At 34.1% G+C, this 18,000-nt stretch overlaps 2 protein-coding genes across 6 annotated transcripts in view; one reads left to right on the plus strand and one right to left on the minus strand.

Moving 5' to 3' along the window:
- Positions 1–289: 289 nt before the first annotated feature.
- LOC132552458 (prolactin regulatory element-binding protein-like) lies at positions 290–12,849 on the plus strand. 3 transcript variants are annotated; one of them, XR_009554330.1, is made up of 10 exons: positions 290–418; positions 2,128–2,326; positions 2,673–2,887; positions 3,254–3,337; positions 3,644–3,759; positions 4,421–4,597; positions 4,804–4,876; positions 5,367–5,526; positions 6,489–11,720; positions 11,761–12,849. XR_009554330.1 is itself a non-coding variant. In XM_060216628.1 (9 exons), the coding sequence occupies exons 1-9, from the start codon at positions 290–292 to the stop codon at positions 6,572–6,574; spliced, it is 1,239 nt and encodes a 412-aa protein (XP_060072611.1). In that variant the 3' UTR covers positions 6,575–12,849. The 3 variants fall into 3 exon arrangements, 1 of the variants encoding a protein (XP_060072611.1); XR_009554331.1 differs by having other exon boundaries at positions 6,489–11,271; positions 11,881–11,900; XM_060216628.1 differs by having other exon boundaries at positions 6,489–12,849.
- A 1,830-nt stretch (positions 12,850–14,679) lies between these two features.
- Positions 14,680–18,000, minus strand: part of LOC132552423 (centrosome and spindle pole-associated protein 1-like) — an 83,477-nt gene continuing 80,156 nt past the window's right edge. For all 3 annotated transcript variants that reach the window (XM_060216595.1, XM_060216594.1, XM_060216593.1), the window contains one exon: positions 14,680–17,474. In XM_060216595.1, the coding sequence (XP_060072578.1) occupies positions 17,411–17,474 (64 nt within the window). In that variant the 3' untranslated portion in view covers positions 14,680–17,410. The remainder of the gene's footprint in view (positions 17,475–18,000) is intronic.

Genomic DNA, 18,000 nt, shown 5'->3' on the forward strand with positions numbered 1-18,000 from the left:
CATTTTGTAACCATTATTTTCTCATTTTCATTTTTAAAAAAATACATTGAAATTTTATAAAAACGTTATTTCAGAACATCTCTAAAACACTTGCGACACCCTGATCAACGGAACTATTTAATTCATTCCGCACTGTGTTTACATTTCTAATGTGTTGTAAATATAAATTTATATCACATATTTTTTCATCTTATTTTCATAAATAAAAAAACTCAATAAATAATAGACTCAAATGTAAAACTTTAAAAAATATTTTTTAATGTAGCAAACCGGAGCAAATCGTGGCAAGATGGCCGACAAAGGTGGCTTGTTGGCAAGATCGGAATTTCCACTTTACGTTGTTAAAGCCTTAGACGAAAGACATTTCCTTGTAGCTGGTGGTGGCGGTGCCGCAAAAACTGGTATCGCTAATGCAATCGTAAGTGCTGCTAATTCGTCATAACAATTGGAGTATACACGTAATCTTGTGCCGGCTTGTTGGTCCGCAGCTGTCGGGTAAAAGTCAGACGTCAAATGTAACACATCACTTACCAAAGTGACGGGTTTGTGCAAGCCTAGTGCCCAGCCACAAATGTGGCCTTTACTGACAACAGTATTTTTTGTAGGGTCGCTAGTCCAGATCACCGTTCACAAAATTTTGACGAGGTCCATTATTTGGCTAATCGCACCGCATGTGATGAATAACTTTCAAAACCAATAAAAATAGTCATTTTAACATCTTACCTAAAAATCTTTGGCCATCACTTGCCGATTCATCTGCTGAAAGGCTGTAATAGTTGATGTCAAGCTTGTTAAAGTAACCTTGATAGCTTTATTTCTTTGATGAATTGCTACCAAATAAAGACATCAACAAAGAAGGGAAGAGAAAAGAGTAGAAAAGATCCTCTGGGATCTCATGTTTGTAGATGTTACAGCAAACATAATAATTACTGTGTAGGTCATCTGACCTGAAGGGTCATAATAACCTATAGCCATCGTGCTTTGTCCGCAGCTGTGCGCCATCTGCCATACATAAACTTTTAACATTTCAAACTCCTTCTCAAGTTCTACCAGTGGAATTGAGCTCAAACTTGCATGATCCTGAGATAGTACTGACCAAGTTTTATTTTTCTGGCATGTCAGATATCCAAGATGGCCATCATGGCTGCCATCTTGAAAAACATGTTTTAAATTTCTTCTCCAGTTCCATTGGTGCTATTGAGCTAAAAATTGGTGAGAATGTGAAGGAAAGGTCACCAACAAAGTATTATTGTTATTTTACGTTGTCAAAACTTCGATACAGCAGCCAGGGAGGCCATTTTGTAACATGATTTTGCAATCATGGTTTTCCTGTGCAACACCTTTTTTAAACTTCTTAAGTTTCACCACTTGGATTGAGCTCCATCTTTACTATCATAAAATAGATAACTTGTTATCTGCTCCTCAATAAAACTACCATCTGCATCATGGAAAACAGCTTCTTAATAAGATTTCATTCAAAGAAGAAAAAAAAACCTTTTCCCTGCTAAAAGTTTTTGTATTCAGATGACCATTTAGGTCCATGGACTTCTTGTTTGAGTAAGAGGTCATGCAGGTCAATAGTTCATGTGATACAGCTTGACAAAATGGTTGCTCCGAAACTCAGAGCGAATGGCTGATCAACAATTAATGTCAGGACAATATATGATATGAAACAATTGAGTGGTGCAGAAGGCACTTTTTTAAACTGAATTACCTATACTGTAAACACCAATGTGAACTAGTGGAGAAACATGCTTTGTAATGAGAGGATACATTGGAGTTTCAGTACATTCTCTTGAATCATGGATATGTTTTCCAACCTCTGTAACCTGAGTTTCCTTTCACTCATAGACTGGCTCATGGATTTAGACCAGAAATTAGACATCTTAAAAGAACACCCTAATATGAAAACATGGAAGATGTGAACCATGTGGTATAGCTTTAACTACTGGTAGATGTAAGTATTTAGATGATGGTCATGTTGTTTATAGAGAGTATGTCTGTAATAGCATTTTAGAGGCTGTTCGATGTGTCCAAGAGTGAATTCTTGTTTTAAGACAAATTTCTGTCATTGATAAGTGAAAGTAAGCACATACTTGATTGTTACTACAATTTTATATTTTACAGGAGATATATGAAGTCAAGATTCAAGATGGAAAACTTCAAGCAGTCAGTATCTGTCGACATGACACAGGATCACAGGCGATTATGAATGGCACTAACGTCTATGATGGAAGAAACCATCACTTCGCGGCAGGACTGGATGATGAATGTCATGTTTACTCACTGAAATACAAAGTTGTTTCTCCTAAAAAGAAGACATCAGGTATACAATATTCTGTTTTATATAAATGTACTGTTCACTGTTAGTATTTTTATTATAATATTGTGGTTTTGCCTGCTTACTTTTACTTATTATAATTATTGTAATTAGCCCATCATGAAATGTTGACAAACTTATTTGTTTGAGGTTTTATCCTTTACTTCATGAATTTTTACTTTATGCAGCTGATATCATCAGCATTGCATGATTAAAGTGTATCTGTAATTAAGTTGTCATATATAAAATCTGAAATAATTGTGGCATCTGAATTAAGTGTAAAAACTGAAATGATTTTGATATTTCAACATCTGTGATTATCACATGTAATAAAATATTTTTCATCTTCAAGACGATGGAAATTTACGGCAAAGAAAAAAAGGAGATTCCAACCCTGATAACACCCCAAACAGCACTGGAAAGAAGATCATGTTTGAAATAGATAAAGTCAAAAGTACTAAAACAGACTTCAATAAAGACAGCAGTTTTCAGAAGGTTGCTCAAATCAGTCCAAATCGAAGCTTTATTGCTACAGGAGGAACCGATGGTTATCTCAGGGTGTGGAAAGTAAGTATATACTAGATATCTCATTATGAGGAACCGATGGTTATCTCAGGATGTGTAGATATTTAATGGGTACCTCAATATAAAGTACTGGTGGTATATAGATATGTGTTACCAGCTTTGTGTATATTTGCTCAATGACCAAACAGTCATTTGAATTACAAACCAGATTGGTATTACTTAAATAATGTATTTTAAAATCTTAAAAAAAATTCAGTTTTTCTACAAGAATAGATGACATAAAATTAGGCAAGTCATTCTTTACATGTACAAATATATATAAGATATGACATAATTAGACAAACTATTTCATTAATGAATTGTGATCAATACACTTTCTTTTCTTATCAATCTTTTCTTTATCTTCAGTTTCCAGGATTGGAAAAATCATTTGAAGTTCATGGCCACAAAAATGATATAGATGATATTGATATAAGTCCACCAGGTGACAAGGTGAGAAAGATATGATGTTATTGGTACTATAAGGTACATCCTTTTGTACTTGATAGAGGCTAACACAAATACATGTTAAAAAAATTAAATAAAAAAGAACATAAAAGTGAAAAATCCTTGATACCATGGTATTTTTTTTCAAAGATGCATACATGTCCAAAAAATAATGATAACATGATAGCAGGCAAGTGAAGGGAAAATCGGTATAATAATTAGAGTTGTGTGTCCTACTATGTAACAATCTGTGTAGTTCATTTCATTATATTATTGAAATAATTACCAGTCATTTCCTATCTTGTCTGACAGATTGTGACAGTGTCTCGAGACCATTGTGCCTGTGTGTGGAACTCTAAAGACGGTAGCAAGATCACTGATCTCAAGTGGCCACTACAATCAGATGAGCATAGATATAGGTGTTGTAGGTAAACATCACTGTCCCTGTAAAGTCACACACAGATATAGGTGTTGTAGGTAAACATCATGGTCCCTGTAAAGTCACACACAGATACAGGTGTTGTAGGTAAACATCATGGTCCCTGTAAAGTCACACACAGATATAGGTGTTGTAGGTAAACATCATGGTCCCTGTAAAGTCACACACAGATATAGGTGTTGTAGGTAAACATCACTGTCCCTGTAAAGTCACACACAGATATAGGTGTTGTAGGTAAACATCACTGTCCCTGTAAAGTCACACACAGATATAGGTGTTGTAGGTAAACATCACTGTCCCTGTAAAGTCACACACAGATATAGGTGTTGTAGGTAAACATCACTGTCCCTGTAAAGTCACACACAGATATAGGTGTTGTAGGTAAACATCACTGTCCCTGTAAAGTCACACACAGATATAGGTGTTGTAGGTAAACATCACTGTTCCTGTAAAGTCACACACAGATATCGGTGTTGTAGGTAAACATCACTGTTCCTGTAAAGTCACACACAGATATAGGTGTTGTAGGTAAACATCACTGTCCCTGTAAAGTCACACACAGATATAGGTATTGTAATTGAACAAATTAGAGTATTTTTTGTTACCATAGTTATGATCCTGTATTTATGTATTTGTTTTTGTTTTTACAGATATGGTCTGATAGAGGGAAAGAAGGACAAATATAACCTATACACCATTAGTATACCTACCAAAAGGTCTGCTCAAAAACCACTGCCTTGTTTTGTAACTATGTGGAATAGTGAGAAATTTACTCCCAAACTTATGGTCAATGCTGGTACAGAAGTCCTGTCAAGTCTAGCATTGAGGTAAATATGTACTCACATAGCATCAGGCAAAGAAAATTCACATGTACATGTGACAAACTCCTTAATTCTTACTTCTATACTTATGTCATAAAAAGTCTAAAAAGTTCGGCTGATCAACTTCAACAAGAAATTTTATGTGTGGTTCAATATTTTACTTGAATAAATAATTATTAATTATCTTTATCATGTTTTATCATGTTTTACAGTGATGATGGTGTGTACCTGGCAGTTGGAACTATATCAGGAAGTGTTGCAGTGTACATATCTTTCAGTCTACAGGTATATATTACTTTGCGTAAAAACAGTGATCAATTATAATCCAGCCTCTGTAACATATTATCTCTTTCCTTCTGACTTGTTGTTATCATTTTGTTAGAAAGAAAATCATCACAAAACCCATTATATTGAACCACAGAATTAGATTTTGAAATCCTTTAATGATTTCATATCAGGATAGAAATACTTTATACTTAGAATTTTTCAAGTTCAGTTTTACATAAGTATACATAGATAAAAAAGTAACTGATCTTTAATGCCAATACTTGATAAAGAGTGGTCAAGTCAAGAGTAAAAGTATCATTTTATCTGGAAATTTATGTGATTATGTGACATGTAGCATGTAACCTAAAACTGAAATGAAATATGTATGTTCTGTTTATAAACAATGGTAGTTTTGTCCATTTATCTTTAATCATGGTCTTTCATCTCAGTTTTCATGTAATGGGTCGAATTTCATCGCTACAATCAGTTGATTTATTTTCTTTTTCAGAAACTGTATTATAAGAAAGAGGCCCACAGTATATTTGTGACAGGAATTGAATTCATGCCAAGTTCTGAGGGAACACGTGAAGTGACAGGAAACCAGGACTTTACATTATTAAGTATCTCAGCTGATAATACTATCCGCATGCATCAAGTAGCTGCAAGAAGTAAGTGTTCATGGTAACCCAGAACATATTTGGTTAGGTAAACTTTTAATTATTTTAGCTGTGAATAATGGGAATATGTTTACATACAATGTGGTTTATAAAGCAATTTTTTCACTGATAGTTCTCGTTTAGTGAGTAAAATTCGTTTTGTCTGGCAATTAAGTGTAAAAAAAATTGGTATATATTAAAATGAGTGTTTGTTATACAACAATTTGTTGTTAGGTTCACATTCTATTCCTCAGTCTTTCACTAGTTTTATAATCTATTGCTCAGTTTTTCATTAGTTTCACTTGCTTTTCCTCATACTGTCACTGGTTACACACTCTATTCCTCAGTCTGTTGTTGTCACTAGTTTCACATTTAATTCCTCAGCCTGTCACTAGTTTCTTATTCTTCTCCTCAGTTTGTCATTAGTTTCACATTCTATTCCTCAGTCTGTTTTTGTCACTAGTTTTACATTCAATTCCTCAGCCTGTCAATAGTTTCTTATTCTGTTCCTCAGTTTATCATTAGTTTCACATTCTATTCTTCAGCTTTTCAGTAGTTATACATTCTATTCCTCATATTTTCACTAGTTTCACTTTCTCTTTCTTAGTTTGTCACACGTTTTACATTCTATACCTCAGTTTGTCACTAGTTTCACTTTCTTTTCTTCAAGCTTTTACTAGTTACACATTATATTCCTCAGTCTGTTGTTGTCAATTGTTTCACATTCATTTCCTCTGTCTGTCACTGGTTTCACATTTAATTTGTCAGTCTGTTGATAATTTCACATTCTGTCCTTCAGTCTGTCTTTAGTTTCAGATTATGTTTGTGACAGATTTTGTTCCAGCTTCTTTTTGGTGAAATTTTGTTGTAGTTGTTGGAAAATGTTTATTTGCCTCAGCTAATAGTACCACCAAAATCTATCAGAAATCTAGATAACAGTAATTATATGTGTTTAATTTGTTTTTTCATGTCAGATTCCTACAGTGTACTACTGATTGTGTTTGGTGCTTTACTGATTGTACTGATGCTGTTTGTGATGCTCGGCGAATACGGAATCTGAGGATAAACAATATTCATAACTTCCTAGAAAATCCTGACTGAGGATTATTGGCAGCTAGAGTCTTGTCACCAGCTGGTCATAGATCAGTACAGTATTCCTGTATCTGCTGGAATCCACCAGGGTTTTTTTGATGCTGTAACATAAGGCTTTGGATCAGTACAGTGTTCCTGTATCTCTGCTGGAATCCACCAGGGTTTTACTGATGCTGTAACCACATGGTCAATGGATCAGTACAGTGTTCCTGTATCTCTGCTGGAATCCACCAGGGTTTTACTGATGCTGTAACCATGTGGTCAATGGATCAGTACAGTGTTCCTGTATCTCTGCTGGAATCACCAGGGTTTTACTGATGCTGTAAAGGTCACTGATCAGTACAGTGTTCCTGTATCTGCTGGAATCCATCAGGATTTTACTAATGTTACAACCACAAGGCCATGGATCAGTTCAGTCTACCTTTATCTGCTGGAATCATCAGGGTTTACTGGTATTGGTCTCTGTTTTGGCTTAAACCATATTTTTAAGCAATTTGGTTAGGATGATTTTTATTGTGATCAGTTCAGGAAATATTTAATGAAATTTAGTGAAAGCAGAAGGTATTTTATGTTATTGGTGAGGTGATATGTAATAGAATACAAAGTGTAAATAGGTGATGGAAAGTGATTAGTGTTCACAAACTCTCAATTATTTCAGTAATGTACTGCCTTTACAACAGGAAAACCTGTACACTGAAAATCTAGCAACAAAAATGTGCAATATGTTGTGTCAGAAATGGTGTGTTCAATCAACCCAAAGTTTTCATTCCATTGTGTCCGAGTGTGACCTTAGTGATATATAAGGTTGTGAAACATAACCTGATTTTTCACGTAACATTTCAGTGCATATTTTTATCAATCAATAAGTGACAACCTACCTGAGTTTGTAAAACCTTGCTGATTTGTCATGATTGCTCCTTCCATTGTTTTTCATTGTTAGACATACTTGTAACAAAAAATGTTGAAACTATTGGTTCACTAGGGATTACTTTACCAAGGCTACTGTTTTTTCTATAGTATTTCATTACTGAGGAAATAACATTGCAAATACTAATTGAAAGAAGTTAATTTTTGTAATGTAAATTTGGAGGCAGTAGCTGACGAGACATAAGTGTGAGTAGAATCGTAGATGATGCTGTTATTCAGCATTATATTTGTATCAGTGTGAAAGTTTAGAAAGATATGATGATGCATGTAATTTGTTGAAATTGTATTAATGTAAAGTAGATTGATTTTATTCCTGAATCAATGATTATGTGATGTTGATTCACACATTTTTGCATCCATCATAAAGATTACTGTAGAAACACTGTAAAAATATCTATACAGAGATTAATATAGTTATTTACCACAGTAAAAAGAAATGGTTGAGGGAATTTAATTCCAAGAAAATAATACTCTTTTAACATGACATTTATTGTAAAGTAAATGACATAGCCTATAAGTTAGAACTGAGTTGATATAATGTTCAATATTGACCCTTGCAAATTTCCTGAAGTTAAAGAATGTTTTTCAGTCTGAGGCCTGGTTTCAGGAGTTGTATGGGCTGTAACAGTGACCTTGATTTAATGAAGGGCCTTGTGACTCTTAGAAAGTCTGGTGCATTAATAGGAGTAATATGTGTGTCAAAAGATAGGCCTGGGCAAATGGGGCCTGACATAAAGCAAGGGTTATGTGGACTGTCAGATGGGCCTGGTCCTATACTAGGGGTGGGGTGGACTGTCAGGTGGGCCTGGTCCTAAACTAGGGGTTGGGTGGACTGTCAGGTGGGCCTTGTCCTATACTAGGGGTTGGGTGGACTGTCAGATGGGCCTGGTCCTATACTAGGGGTTGGGTGGACTGTCAGATGGGCCTTGTCCTATACAAGGGGTTGGGTGGACTGTCAGGTGGGCCTGGTCCTATACTAGGGGTTGGGTGGACTGTCAGAGAGGGATAGGGAATGTCTTAGCAGAAGCATCCACAAGATTTGGCCTGGAAAATCAAACATAACACCTGCAAAATGTGTACACTTTCAGAACATGCACACACAAATTTGATTGTATGAATTATTGATCTTTACATTGTTCTTTACTTTGTACCTTTTTATTCATGATTGCCAAACAGTAATATTGACCCAGCCATTTAATTAGATATATGTTGTGTTCACATTGTGGTATAGTGCTTTTGTCAGTAAACCTCTGTTAGATGTCCAGAGTTTTCTGACCACTTTTCATTCTAGAAGTACCACATTTAAATTGTCACTCACTTAAAGAAGAGATGTTATCGAGCTTTTCAACAAATGAAGTTTTTTTTTTTAAACTCTGACTTTTCTTTGAACACTTAAAAGTGTCAAATTTCACATCACTACCAAGAAGTTGTGTTGAGCTTGAATTTCACAGAAAATGTAAGTGCTAGTTTGTGTATAGTTATTAACATATGTGCAAATTGGGGCAAAATTTGGATTGTTTTCATACTAATTTTAGATGAAAATCATGAAATTTTTGTGGATTTTGTGAATAAGAAAGAATCTCTTTACAAAAAAGCGCAATTTGACTCAAATTTTTTTGTCAGCTTGAATGAAGTGTGAATAAGAAACATTTTGGGTAAAAATAAATCCCATGAAACAGTAAATTTTTAGATTTAGCTGTCAATATTTCTTTCAGTTATTTTTAGAATTACATTACCTTCAGTAAGTACTGTATTTCAACACTTTAAAACAGGATTTTAAGTAATTTGATCCATACTTAGTCTACTTTTATCCCTTCGAGGTAACCATGGAGGGGATAAAACGTTCTGGTATGTACATACATATATGTCCACTTTCTGTCATCACTCTAGCAATTTCATTTCTCAAGCAATTTTAATCAAACTTCACATATTGGTCAAGTATCATAATATCTTTAATAAGTTGGTGCTTCAGCATGCCAGGGTTTACATAATGGTTACCGTATCTATTTTAAGAAAATCTTAAATGTGACACAATTTCAGTATAAATGGGAGCGAGGGGATTTGTATTGTTTCAACTGCCTTGTTTTATTTGGTGGAGAAGAAAGAAATATTTAATTAAAAGTAAGTCAAATGACATTATGAGTGAACTCCATTCATTGTAAACGTGGATATGTTGGATCTCATTGAGAAATTAAAGTTTAAGAAGTGGCCTCTCTGCTTGGTCAATCTCTAAGTATTAGAGAACTTTCTGTATGTGCCATGCCGAGAAAAATGTCATGATCTCTATTTGAAAGGGAAGAATTGTAAAGTTCTTACATCTAAAAGCTTTATATGATATAACTTAAGGAAACTTTACGCACGCCCACGTTTTTGTATTTGTATTCCATGATTGTAACTTATTCCATAGATGTTATATAATTTTATATTATGTGTACCTAGCTATCATTTTTTCATTAGAAAAATTTCCTTTGCTGGTCAGAGTTAATATTTTACCTTATTGGTGCGAAAATGAACACAAAAATTTGACTTGATTAGAAATTGTATCTACGATTTGTCTTTTAAAAGTTGTTGCCACTTTATTATGTATTTTCCATGTACTTGTTATTAAATCTGACCTAAAGATAAAACTATCATAAAAAGTTAAGACAATTCTGATGTTTTAAAACAACAATATAAAGATAAATTCAATTGGTTTAAATTCTAGAAACTAAAGATGCATGTTTTTTTAAAGATATGTTGAAGAATTAAAGGTTATCTGGATAGACATTTTACGTACGATTTACACAGCAGGATCTATGGTATTTTGTTGCAGGTATTTATTTCTGTACAAAGTTGTACCAAAGCACTATTTCGTATTACTGTTTCAATATTAGTACAGATAATTCTATATAAAATATGATTTGTACATGTAAGTATGATTTCACTGGAAACATTTGAAAACATGTTTGAACTGAGCTGGAATGAAAGTACTGTGGTATATAAAAATTAGGGTGAAATGTAACACTAAGTACATTGTAGTAGGTTACTGAAGCTAAAGACAAAAACCTGAAATGTCCTGGGATGATAACGATCACATGTTGAGCATTATTTTCAATGAAGATTTCAAATGTTATTCATGTAGTTCATGAAAAAATAGCAATGATCCCCATGATATTGATAGAATGTGTTAAGAATAACTTTTAACAGATCCAGAATATTGTAAATAGGACATTAAAAAATTATTTTTCAGCTTTACTTAGAAACCCTGTATGTATGCTTGAATGTACAGAATATTTGGAAATTAATCATCATATTAGGTAATTGAGCAGTGCATTTGATGAGTGAGCTGTGTATTTGACTATTGAGCAGTGCATTTGATGAGTGAGCTGTGTATTTGGTGATTGAGCAGTGTGTTTGATGAGTGAGCTGTGTATTTGGTGATTGAGCAGTGTGTTTGATGATTGAGCTGTGTATTTGGTGATTTAGCAATGTGTTTGATGATTGAGCTGTGTATTTGACTATTGAGCAGTGCATTTGATGAGTGAGCTGTGTATTTGGTGATTGAGTAGTGCATTTGATGAGTGAGCTGTGTATTTGGTGATTGAGCAGTGTGTTTAATGAGTGAGCTGTGTATTTGGTGATTGAGCAGTGCAATAGATGATTGAGCTGTATATTTGGTGATTGAGGTGTATATTTGGTGACTAAACTGTATATCTTGTGACAGAGTAGAATGTATTCTGTGATTAAGCTGTGTATTTGGTGACTAAATAGTGCATTTTGGTTACTGAGAAGAGTGGAACAGTGTATTTGTTGACTGAACGGTTTGTTTTTGGTGATAGAGCAATGTATTTAATGATTGAGCATTAATGATTGAGCAGTATATTTGGTGATTGAGCATTAATGATTGAGCAGTATATTTGGTGATTGAACAGTGTGTTTGTTGTCTCATCAGTGTACATGTATTTGTTGTCAGTGGATGAACCATGCCAGAATTTTTGTTTTTCGTAATTTAGTAGTGTATCAGGTGACTGAACAAGTTATCTTTCTGACTGAACAGTGTATTTTAAGAAATAAGCAGTGTATTTGTTGACTGAACAGTGTATTTGTTAACTGAACAGTGTATTTTGATGATTGAGCAGTGTATTTTAATGAATGGGCAGTGAATTAGGTTGCTCAACTGTGTATGAGGTGACTGAACAGTGTATTTGGTGACTGAACAGTGTATGAGGTGACTCGACAGTGTATGAGGTGACTGAACAGTGTATTTGGTGACTCAACAGTGTATGAAGTGACTGAACAGTGTATGAGGTGACTGAACAGTGTATGAGGTGACTGAACAGTGTATGAGGTGACTGAACAGTGTATGAGGTGACTCAACAGTGTATGAGGTGACTGAACAGTGTATTAGGTGACTGAACAGTGTATGAGGTGACTGAACAGTGTATGAGGTGACTCAACAGTGTATGAGGTGACTGAACAGTGTATTTGGTGACTCAACAGTGTATTAGGTGACTGAACAGTGTATGAGGTGACTGAACAGTGTATGAGGTGACTGAACAGTGTATGAGGTGACTGAACAGTGTATTTGGTGACTCAACAGTGTATTTGGTGACTCAACAGTGTATTAGGTGACTGAACAGTGTATGAGGTGACTCAACAGTGTATGAGGTGACTGAACAGTGTATTTGGTGACTCAACAGTGTATTTGGTGACTCAACAGTGTATTAGGTGACTGAACAGTGTATGAGGTGACTCAACAGTGTATGAGGTGACTGAACAGTGTATTTGGTGACTCAACAGTGTATTTGGTGACTCAACAGTGTATTAGGTGACTGAACAGTGTATTTATTGTAGGGTAATGTCCTGGATTGATCTAGAAAGTGAAATTTTAGGGATGATAACTTTGTTGTGTATTTGTAGTGTTTGTTGTGCGACTGTGATACCAGTTTTAGGGATTATAGTATTTTTACTTTTATATATTATTTATTGATAATATCATGCTATTAATTATCTGTGGTGTTGATGTAAGATGCTATAAAACTGGGTAGCTTTATCAGCAGGAATCCTTAGATATGATTCAAACTATTATAATACTTTCACCTTTATGAGAATGTTGTCTAATAATTCAATTTTTCAATAAATGTGATGACAGATTACAGAATGGTGATGTAAATTTGAAATCTGATTTGATTTAAAAGAAGGTAAAAATGTAGAGCTGTGATCCATGTTAATCCTGTCCAGTTTTATAGTACCTTGTACATCCTTTATAACTGTGTAATTGATGTTACAGATCATGTACGATATGTGATGTGGGTATAAATCAGTATCATACACAAACCATGTTTTAGTTGTTTTTAGCCTACCACTTTTATCTTTCTATCTGTTCCTAAATATTTATCTAGCTCAGATTATTTCTCAGGACCTTGATGAATCTTCTTAAAACTTCTATCCTTTGATTCCTAGTAGTGTATGGTTGATACTTAGATTGGTCAAATAAGCAAAATGATAGAAAGTGACCATGATTTTTATGGTTTGTTATTGCTTTCATACTGGTATGTGCCTCAAAAAAGTGATGGGGCATATCGTGGTATATCCTTGTTTTCCATTTCTCCGAATCATTTTTATCATTGAGATCTGCAGGATTCTTATGCATAAAAATTCTTAGTATTTTTCTTAGATGTTTACTTAAACACACTTTCAATCTACTTTACTAAGCAAGTTGCTTATTTTCCGTTGCATAAAAATTCTAAGCATCATGTTTAGTTATTTTTAGTAAAGCAGATTGCAACCTTCTTAAAATACTAGTTTCTAATTTTGAGGCGACATACCGATTCCTGTACTTTCTGTTTACAAACAAAGGCACGTGAATAAAAACACGTGCCCGGTCGTCTGCTTTCTTCAATCGCATTGAAATTGTATGTAGTCAAAATGGCCTAAGAAACGGGAGAGACGCCCTGTAAGAAACGGAAACCAAACTGGACTACCGACGAATGTCTCTATCTCACAAAACTCGTGGAGAAAAACAAAGCTGTGCTGAGATCGAAGTTTGTGACTGGGATAACATCCCTGAGGAAACGAGAGACTTGGAAAAAGATAGCTAATGCTATCAGTGCGTCTTTCACCATATGTCGATCGACTGAGGAAGTTGAAAAAATTGCATAATCTCCAAATGAAAGGAAAATCGGAGCTGTCCGATCACAAGAGGCAGACAACGATGACAGGTAGGTTACGTGTATACGTGATGGTTGAATTCCGATAAGTCCCGAAAATCCATTCATTCCGAACATCGTTCTGCAGACGACATTTAAGTTAGCAGTAGTTAGTGGGCTTTGCGCAAATGTACCAATACACTTTGACACAACGTGAAAATATAAACGTTAAAACTATCACCGCTACAAAGTTGCATTTCCCCAGTAGCATAATATCTTAATGCAATCATAACCTGCAAATGTGGGGGTAAGCTGTGGTTTCTTCCCGTCAAAGGCGCGATATCGTCTTTAACAGTATCGGTAATAAAATGAATTCCCTCCCTATCAAATCTAAGATAAAGTCCAAATGCATCGAAGTTTTGAAGTGGGTCAAACCTGTCTCTAAAATGTCTTTCTCGTCTCAACGCCCTTGCAAACTGTTGGGGTGCACTATGCTATCCATTAGCGGCGGCCATTTTGTTGGGGTTAAGTAACTTGCTTAGAAACTTACCACTGGCTCAGAGGTTGTTCAAAGATAAGAATATTCTTAAAAGATAAATTTTATGCAACCCACTCACAAAGATAAGCAAGATGCCAAGCACAAAATCCAATCTGCTAAGCAGAGTTTTTTCAATTTAAGCATATTCTTAACCACTTAAGAATTTTTATGCATACGAACCCAGACCCTTTGAAACTAAGCTTTATAAGCATGACTGGACAATGTCTTTTTAAAGATTCAGCAACTTTATCAATTTCAGAAGAGTAATTTCCCTTCTCTCTATTCATTGTTTTGAACCAGCCTCTTTTGAGACTTAAGCTCAAAATCAATACTTAACATTTATTTTCATCATCTTCTTTCTATCCTTCCTGACTTTCCATCTTGAAATTTTCCAAATATTAATGACCTTGAGTTCTGCTGTCAGTGATTTTGTTACATTAGCTGATAATACCATTCTCGAAAGAATAACTCAACACAATATTATTTGTGACATTTTTACTTAATCAATTTTCCCCTGATATCAAAGGAATGTTTAAATTTCTACAATGAGAGTTGTACACCATATAGGTATCTAGTAATATGATATTTACGTCTAAAGTTACATCATTATAATACAAAACATTGTGTATAAATGCACTTCATGTTCGGACGGATGAACATAAAATAATATGACATATTATCCTATTGTAAAAGATATATTGTTCCTAATACATTTTACTTCAAAAAAATAATGATGTATTTGTAATTGGTATGACCAAGATGAATGTTTTCTTTGGACATCTATCCCTACACTAGGTATCAAATTAACTTTTAAACATAAAACACAGTCCTTGCCACTAATTTAAAATAAAAATTGTCTGTAATGGTCTCTAATCTTTTTAAGGTATTCTTCAAAAAGAGTTACCATAACCTACCTATGAAAATGTTTACCCCAAGTTATGTGAGTTTTACCCAATTATCTGGTAAAAATAGCAGGCATTCCTAAGACAAAACTAATACTCCATTTCAATTTCTTAGATAAAACTGTAAAGCAAAATATTTCTAGTCAAGCTATACTAAAGAAAAAAATATATATATGTATATTTCAAAAATTCAAATAAAGACAAGTACATTTAACTGATTCCTGTTCAGTGGGCCTATGTTTGAGGCTGTTAATAAGCCCATGTGTTTAATGATAGCACCGATAATGGATCACTTAATATGAAAACCTATCCTACAGACTGGACCACAAACAAGGCTGCTGACCGTTCAGTTCAGTGGTAACCTTCACAGAAGTAAAATACCAAGTCATACCACACACTATTAACACAGTTGATGGTTAAAGTGTGTATGCATGAGGCAGTTACATTAAATTTTTTTCAATTTATCATGACATAAATATCAAAACAGTTTATCACCAAACTGGTCTTTCAGCTTCAGTTAGAAAGAAAATTGACAAAAATAAAGAAACTTGGTAATTCCTTGAAAAGTGTAAAGGAATCTTGGTCAAAAGCCCAATGCCTTGTCGTCTACTTCTCATGTAAGATTCTTAAACAAATACTTCATCAAGGAACTAGTTAAAACAATTTGCATCAAGTCATGGGTATATCATGTATAATTACTGATTAATCTAATTCAAAAGACTTCTGTTTGACATAAATAAACAGAAAAGGATAATCATGACACATATCATCTTCCATCAAGGTTTCCCCAACTACCATTTCCCTTCAACAAAAAAATGAAAATACTTAAATGAATGTAAGAAATGAAGATACATGTGTTATTATGTAACTTTTTTCCCCAATCATAATAATATATGTATCCAGGATAACCAATAACACAGTATTTTGTGAGAACTTGAATACATATCACATGTACAGGATAACGTAATATACGTGTTTCTACTGGGAAGTGCAGGACATGCTAACAAGTGCTGTATAAATGTTCATCTGATATAATGGAACAGTATTTCAAATCAATATCACAGTCTGGGAAAACAATAAATAAAGCATATATACAACAAATTCATGTAAATATATTTGATTTTGACATACAAGGCAATTATGTGTTGTGTTTATATAAATACTTAAAACAAAATTATCGAAGCTTGCTTTTAACTTGTTAGAAATTTCAAAAAGGTAAGAAAATTCAACTATGAATTAAAATTATTATCAATTTTGAGTTTAGAATTCTACAATATCTGATCACAATGTGGGTGATTTTTTTCTGTTCACGTCTTGACCCAAACTTTCTACAATTCAATGTTCTATCAAAGTATTATTTTGAATTTTAAATTCTAATGATATATCATTTATACTTAAAACAAACTGACTAATTTTTTTAAAAATACAAATTAAATCATAGAATGAATAAAACTGTAATTTGACAAATGACACAATTCTGAAGTTCTGAACAGACAGATTGACAACTGTTGTTCCTGTAATACACTTAACTGATATAATAGAATTTTACAACCTAATTTTCAACTGACATGTATACATGCATACATAGCCTTTGGAGTAGGTATAATATATCAGTATGTCAAGAAAATCATTGATTTGGCTCATATACAGACTATCAATGATATTATGTCCCAAACTTCTGTGAAATGTAACTATGTTTGGGAAATTCAGCCATCCAGAACTTAACCCTATAATGGTGTTTGATTAAGATTGTAGCCTGGTTCCATTTGGCCTCGGATCACATTATACATGTTTGTCCCAGTAGGCTGTCTCAGACTTCCAAGGCTTATTATGTCCATTTCAGAGAGCTGATTGCTCTTTCCCATTTCAACAATAACATCTAAAACATACCTGAATACATATTCAGATAACTTGTCAATTTATATGTTGTTTGACAATTTTTCACTACAAACGTATTCACCTCCAGTGAAGAATACTTTTTTCCATATTGGTCATTTCAGTTAAACAAGATTTGACTGCAGCCATTTCAATGTCAAAGCATCAACCTGCAGCCATTTCAATGTCACATCATTGGGCCACAGGCATTTTGATGCCACTTCATTGTGCCACCACCATTCACACATTCCAATGTCAGCAAATGGCCACATGCCATAAGCTACTAAGAACACTTTGTCCACCAGATCTGTTGTTGTGAGTCTTGTTCTTGTATGCTGGTAGGTTTGATATGTACTTATATTGTCTGTTTCTATCCTTGTATTTAAATACATGTATTAAAAACAAATATGTATTAAACACTAGAGCAGGTGCTGCTATAACTGTTTGTTGCCTGGTTGTAACCACGTGTCATCCTGGAGAGTTTGTCCTGATGGTGGCCTGCAACAATCAATACAACATATAGAGGTTAGGTGACAGAAAATTAAAATTTTTATTTAAATATTAGACAAAAAGGTAACTCATGTTTTTAACTTTTGTTGTTTGAAACATAATGCCCAATGCATATTTTGATTCACCAAATGACTTTATTTGTAAAGAGTGACCATATGATACATATTTTGTCCCTATACAGAAGAGGTTCGCTTGCTATTCACCTATATTTACATACTGGTAGTCTATATTTTTTCTTTTAAAATAAGGTTAGAACTTGCTTGCTCCAAAGACTGGACATAATAGCATAACTCTAAGACAAGTAAATCTTCTATTGAGGATGTCAGGTTGTTCTGAGGAGGTTGTCTGAACTGTGTTAATGTTCTATCAAGGATGTCAGTCAGGTTGTTCTGAGGAGGTTGTCTGAACTGTGTTAATGTTCTATCAAGGATGTCAGTCAGGTTGTTCTGAGGAGGTTGTCTGAACTGTGTTAATGTTCTATGGAGGATGTCAGTCAGGTTGGTCTGAGGAGGTT

Source organism: Ylistrum balloti, unplaced genomic scaffold, assembly GCF_031769215.1.
Source record: "Ylistrum balloti isolate Yb309-2 unplaced genomic scaffold, AGI_CSIRO_Ybal_v1 Utg370248, whole genome shotgun sequence".
NCBI lineage: Eukaryota > Metazoa > Mollusca > Bivalvia > Pectinida > Pectinidae > Ylistrum > Ylistrum balloti.

What these genes read in the sequence shown, in the direction of transcription:
- LOC132552458 (XM_060216628.1), top strand. Translation starts at nt 290, where the DNA reads ATGGCCGACAAAGGTGGCTTGTTGGCAAGATCGGAATTTCCACTTTAC. An exon ending in CATAGATATAGGTGTTGTAG is followed by an intron (nt 3,760 to 4,420) that starts GTAAACATCACT and finishes TTGTTTTTACAG; the next exon opens with ATATGGTCTGATAGAGGGAA. An exon ending in CTGTCAAGTCTAGCATTGAG is followed by an intron (nt 4,598 to 4,803) that starts GTAAATATGTAC and finishes CATGTTTTACAG; the next exon opens with TGATGATGGTGTGTACCTGG.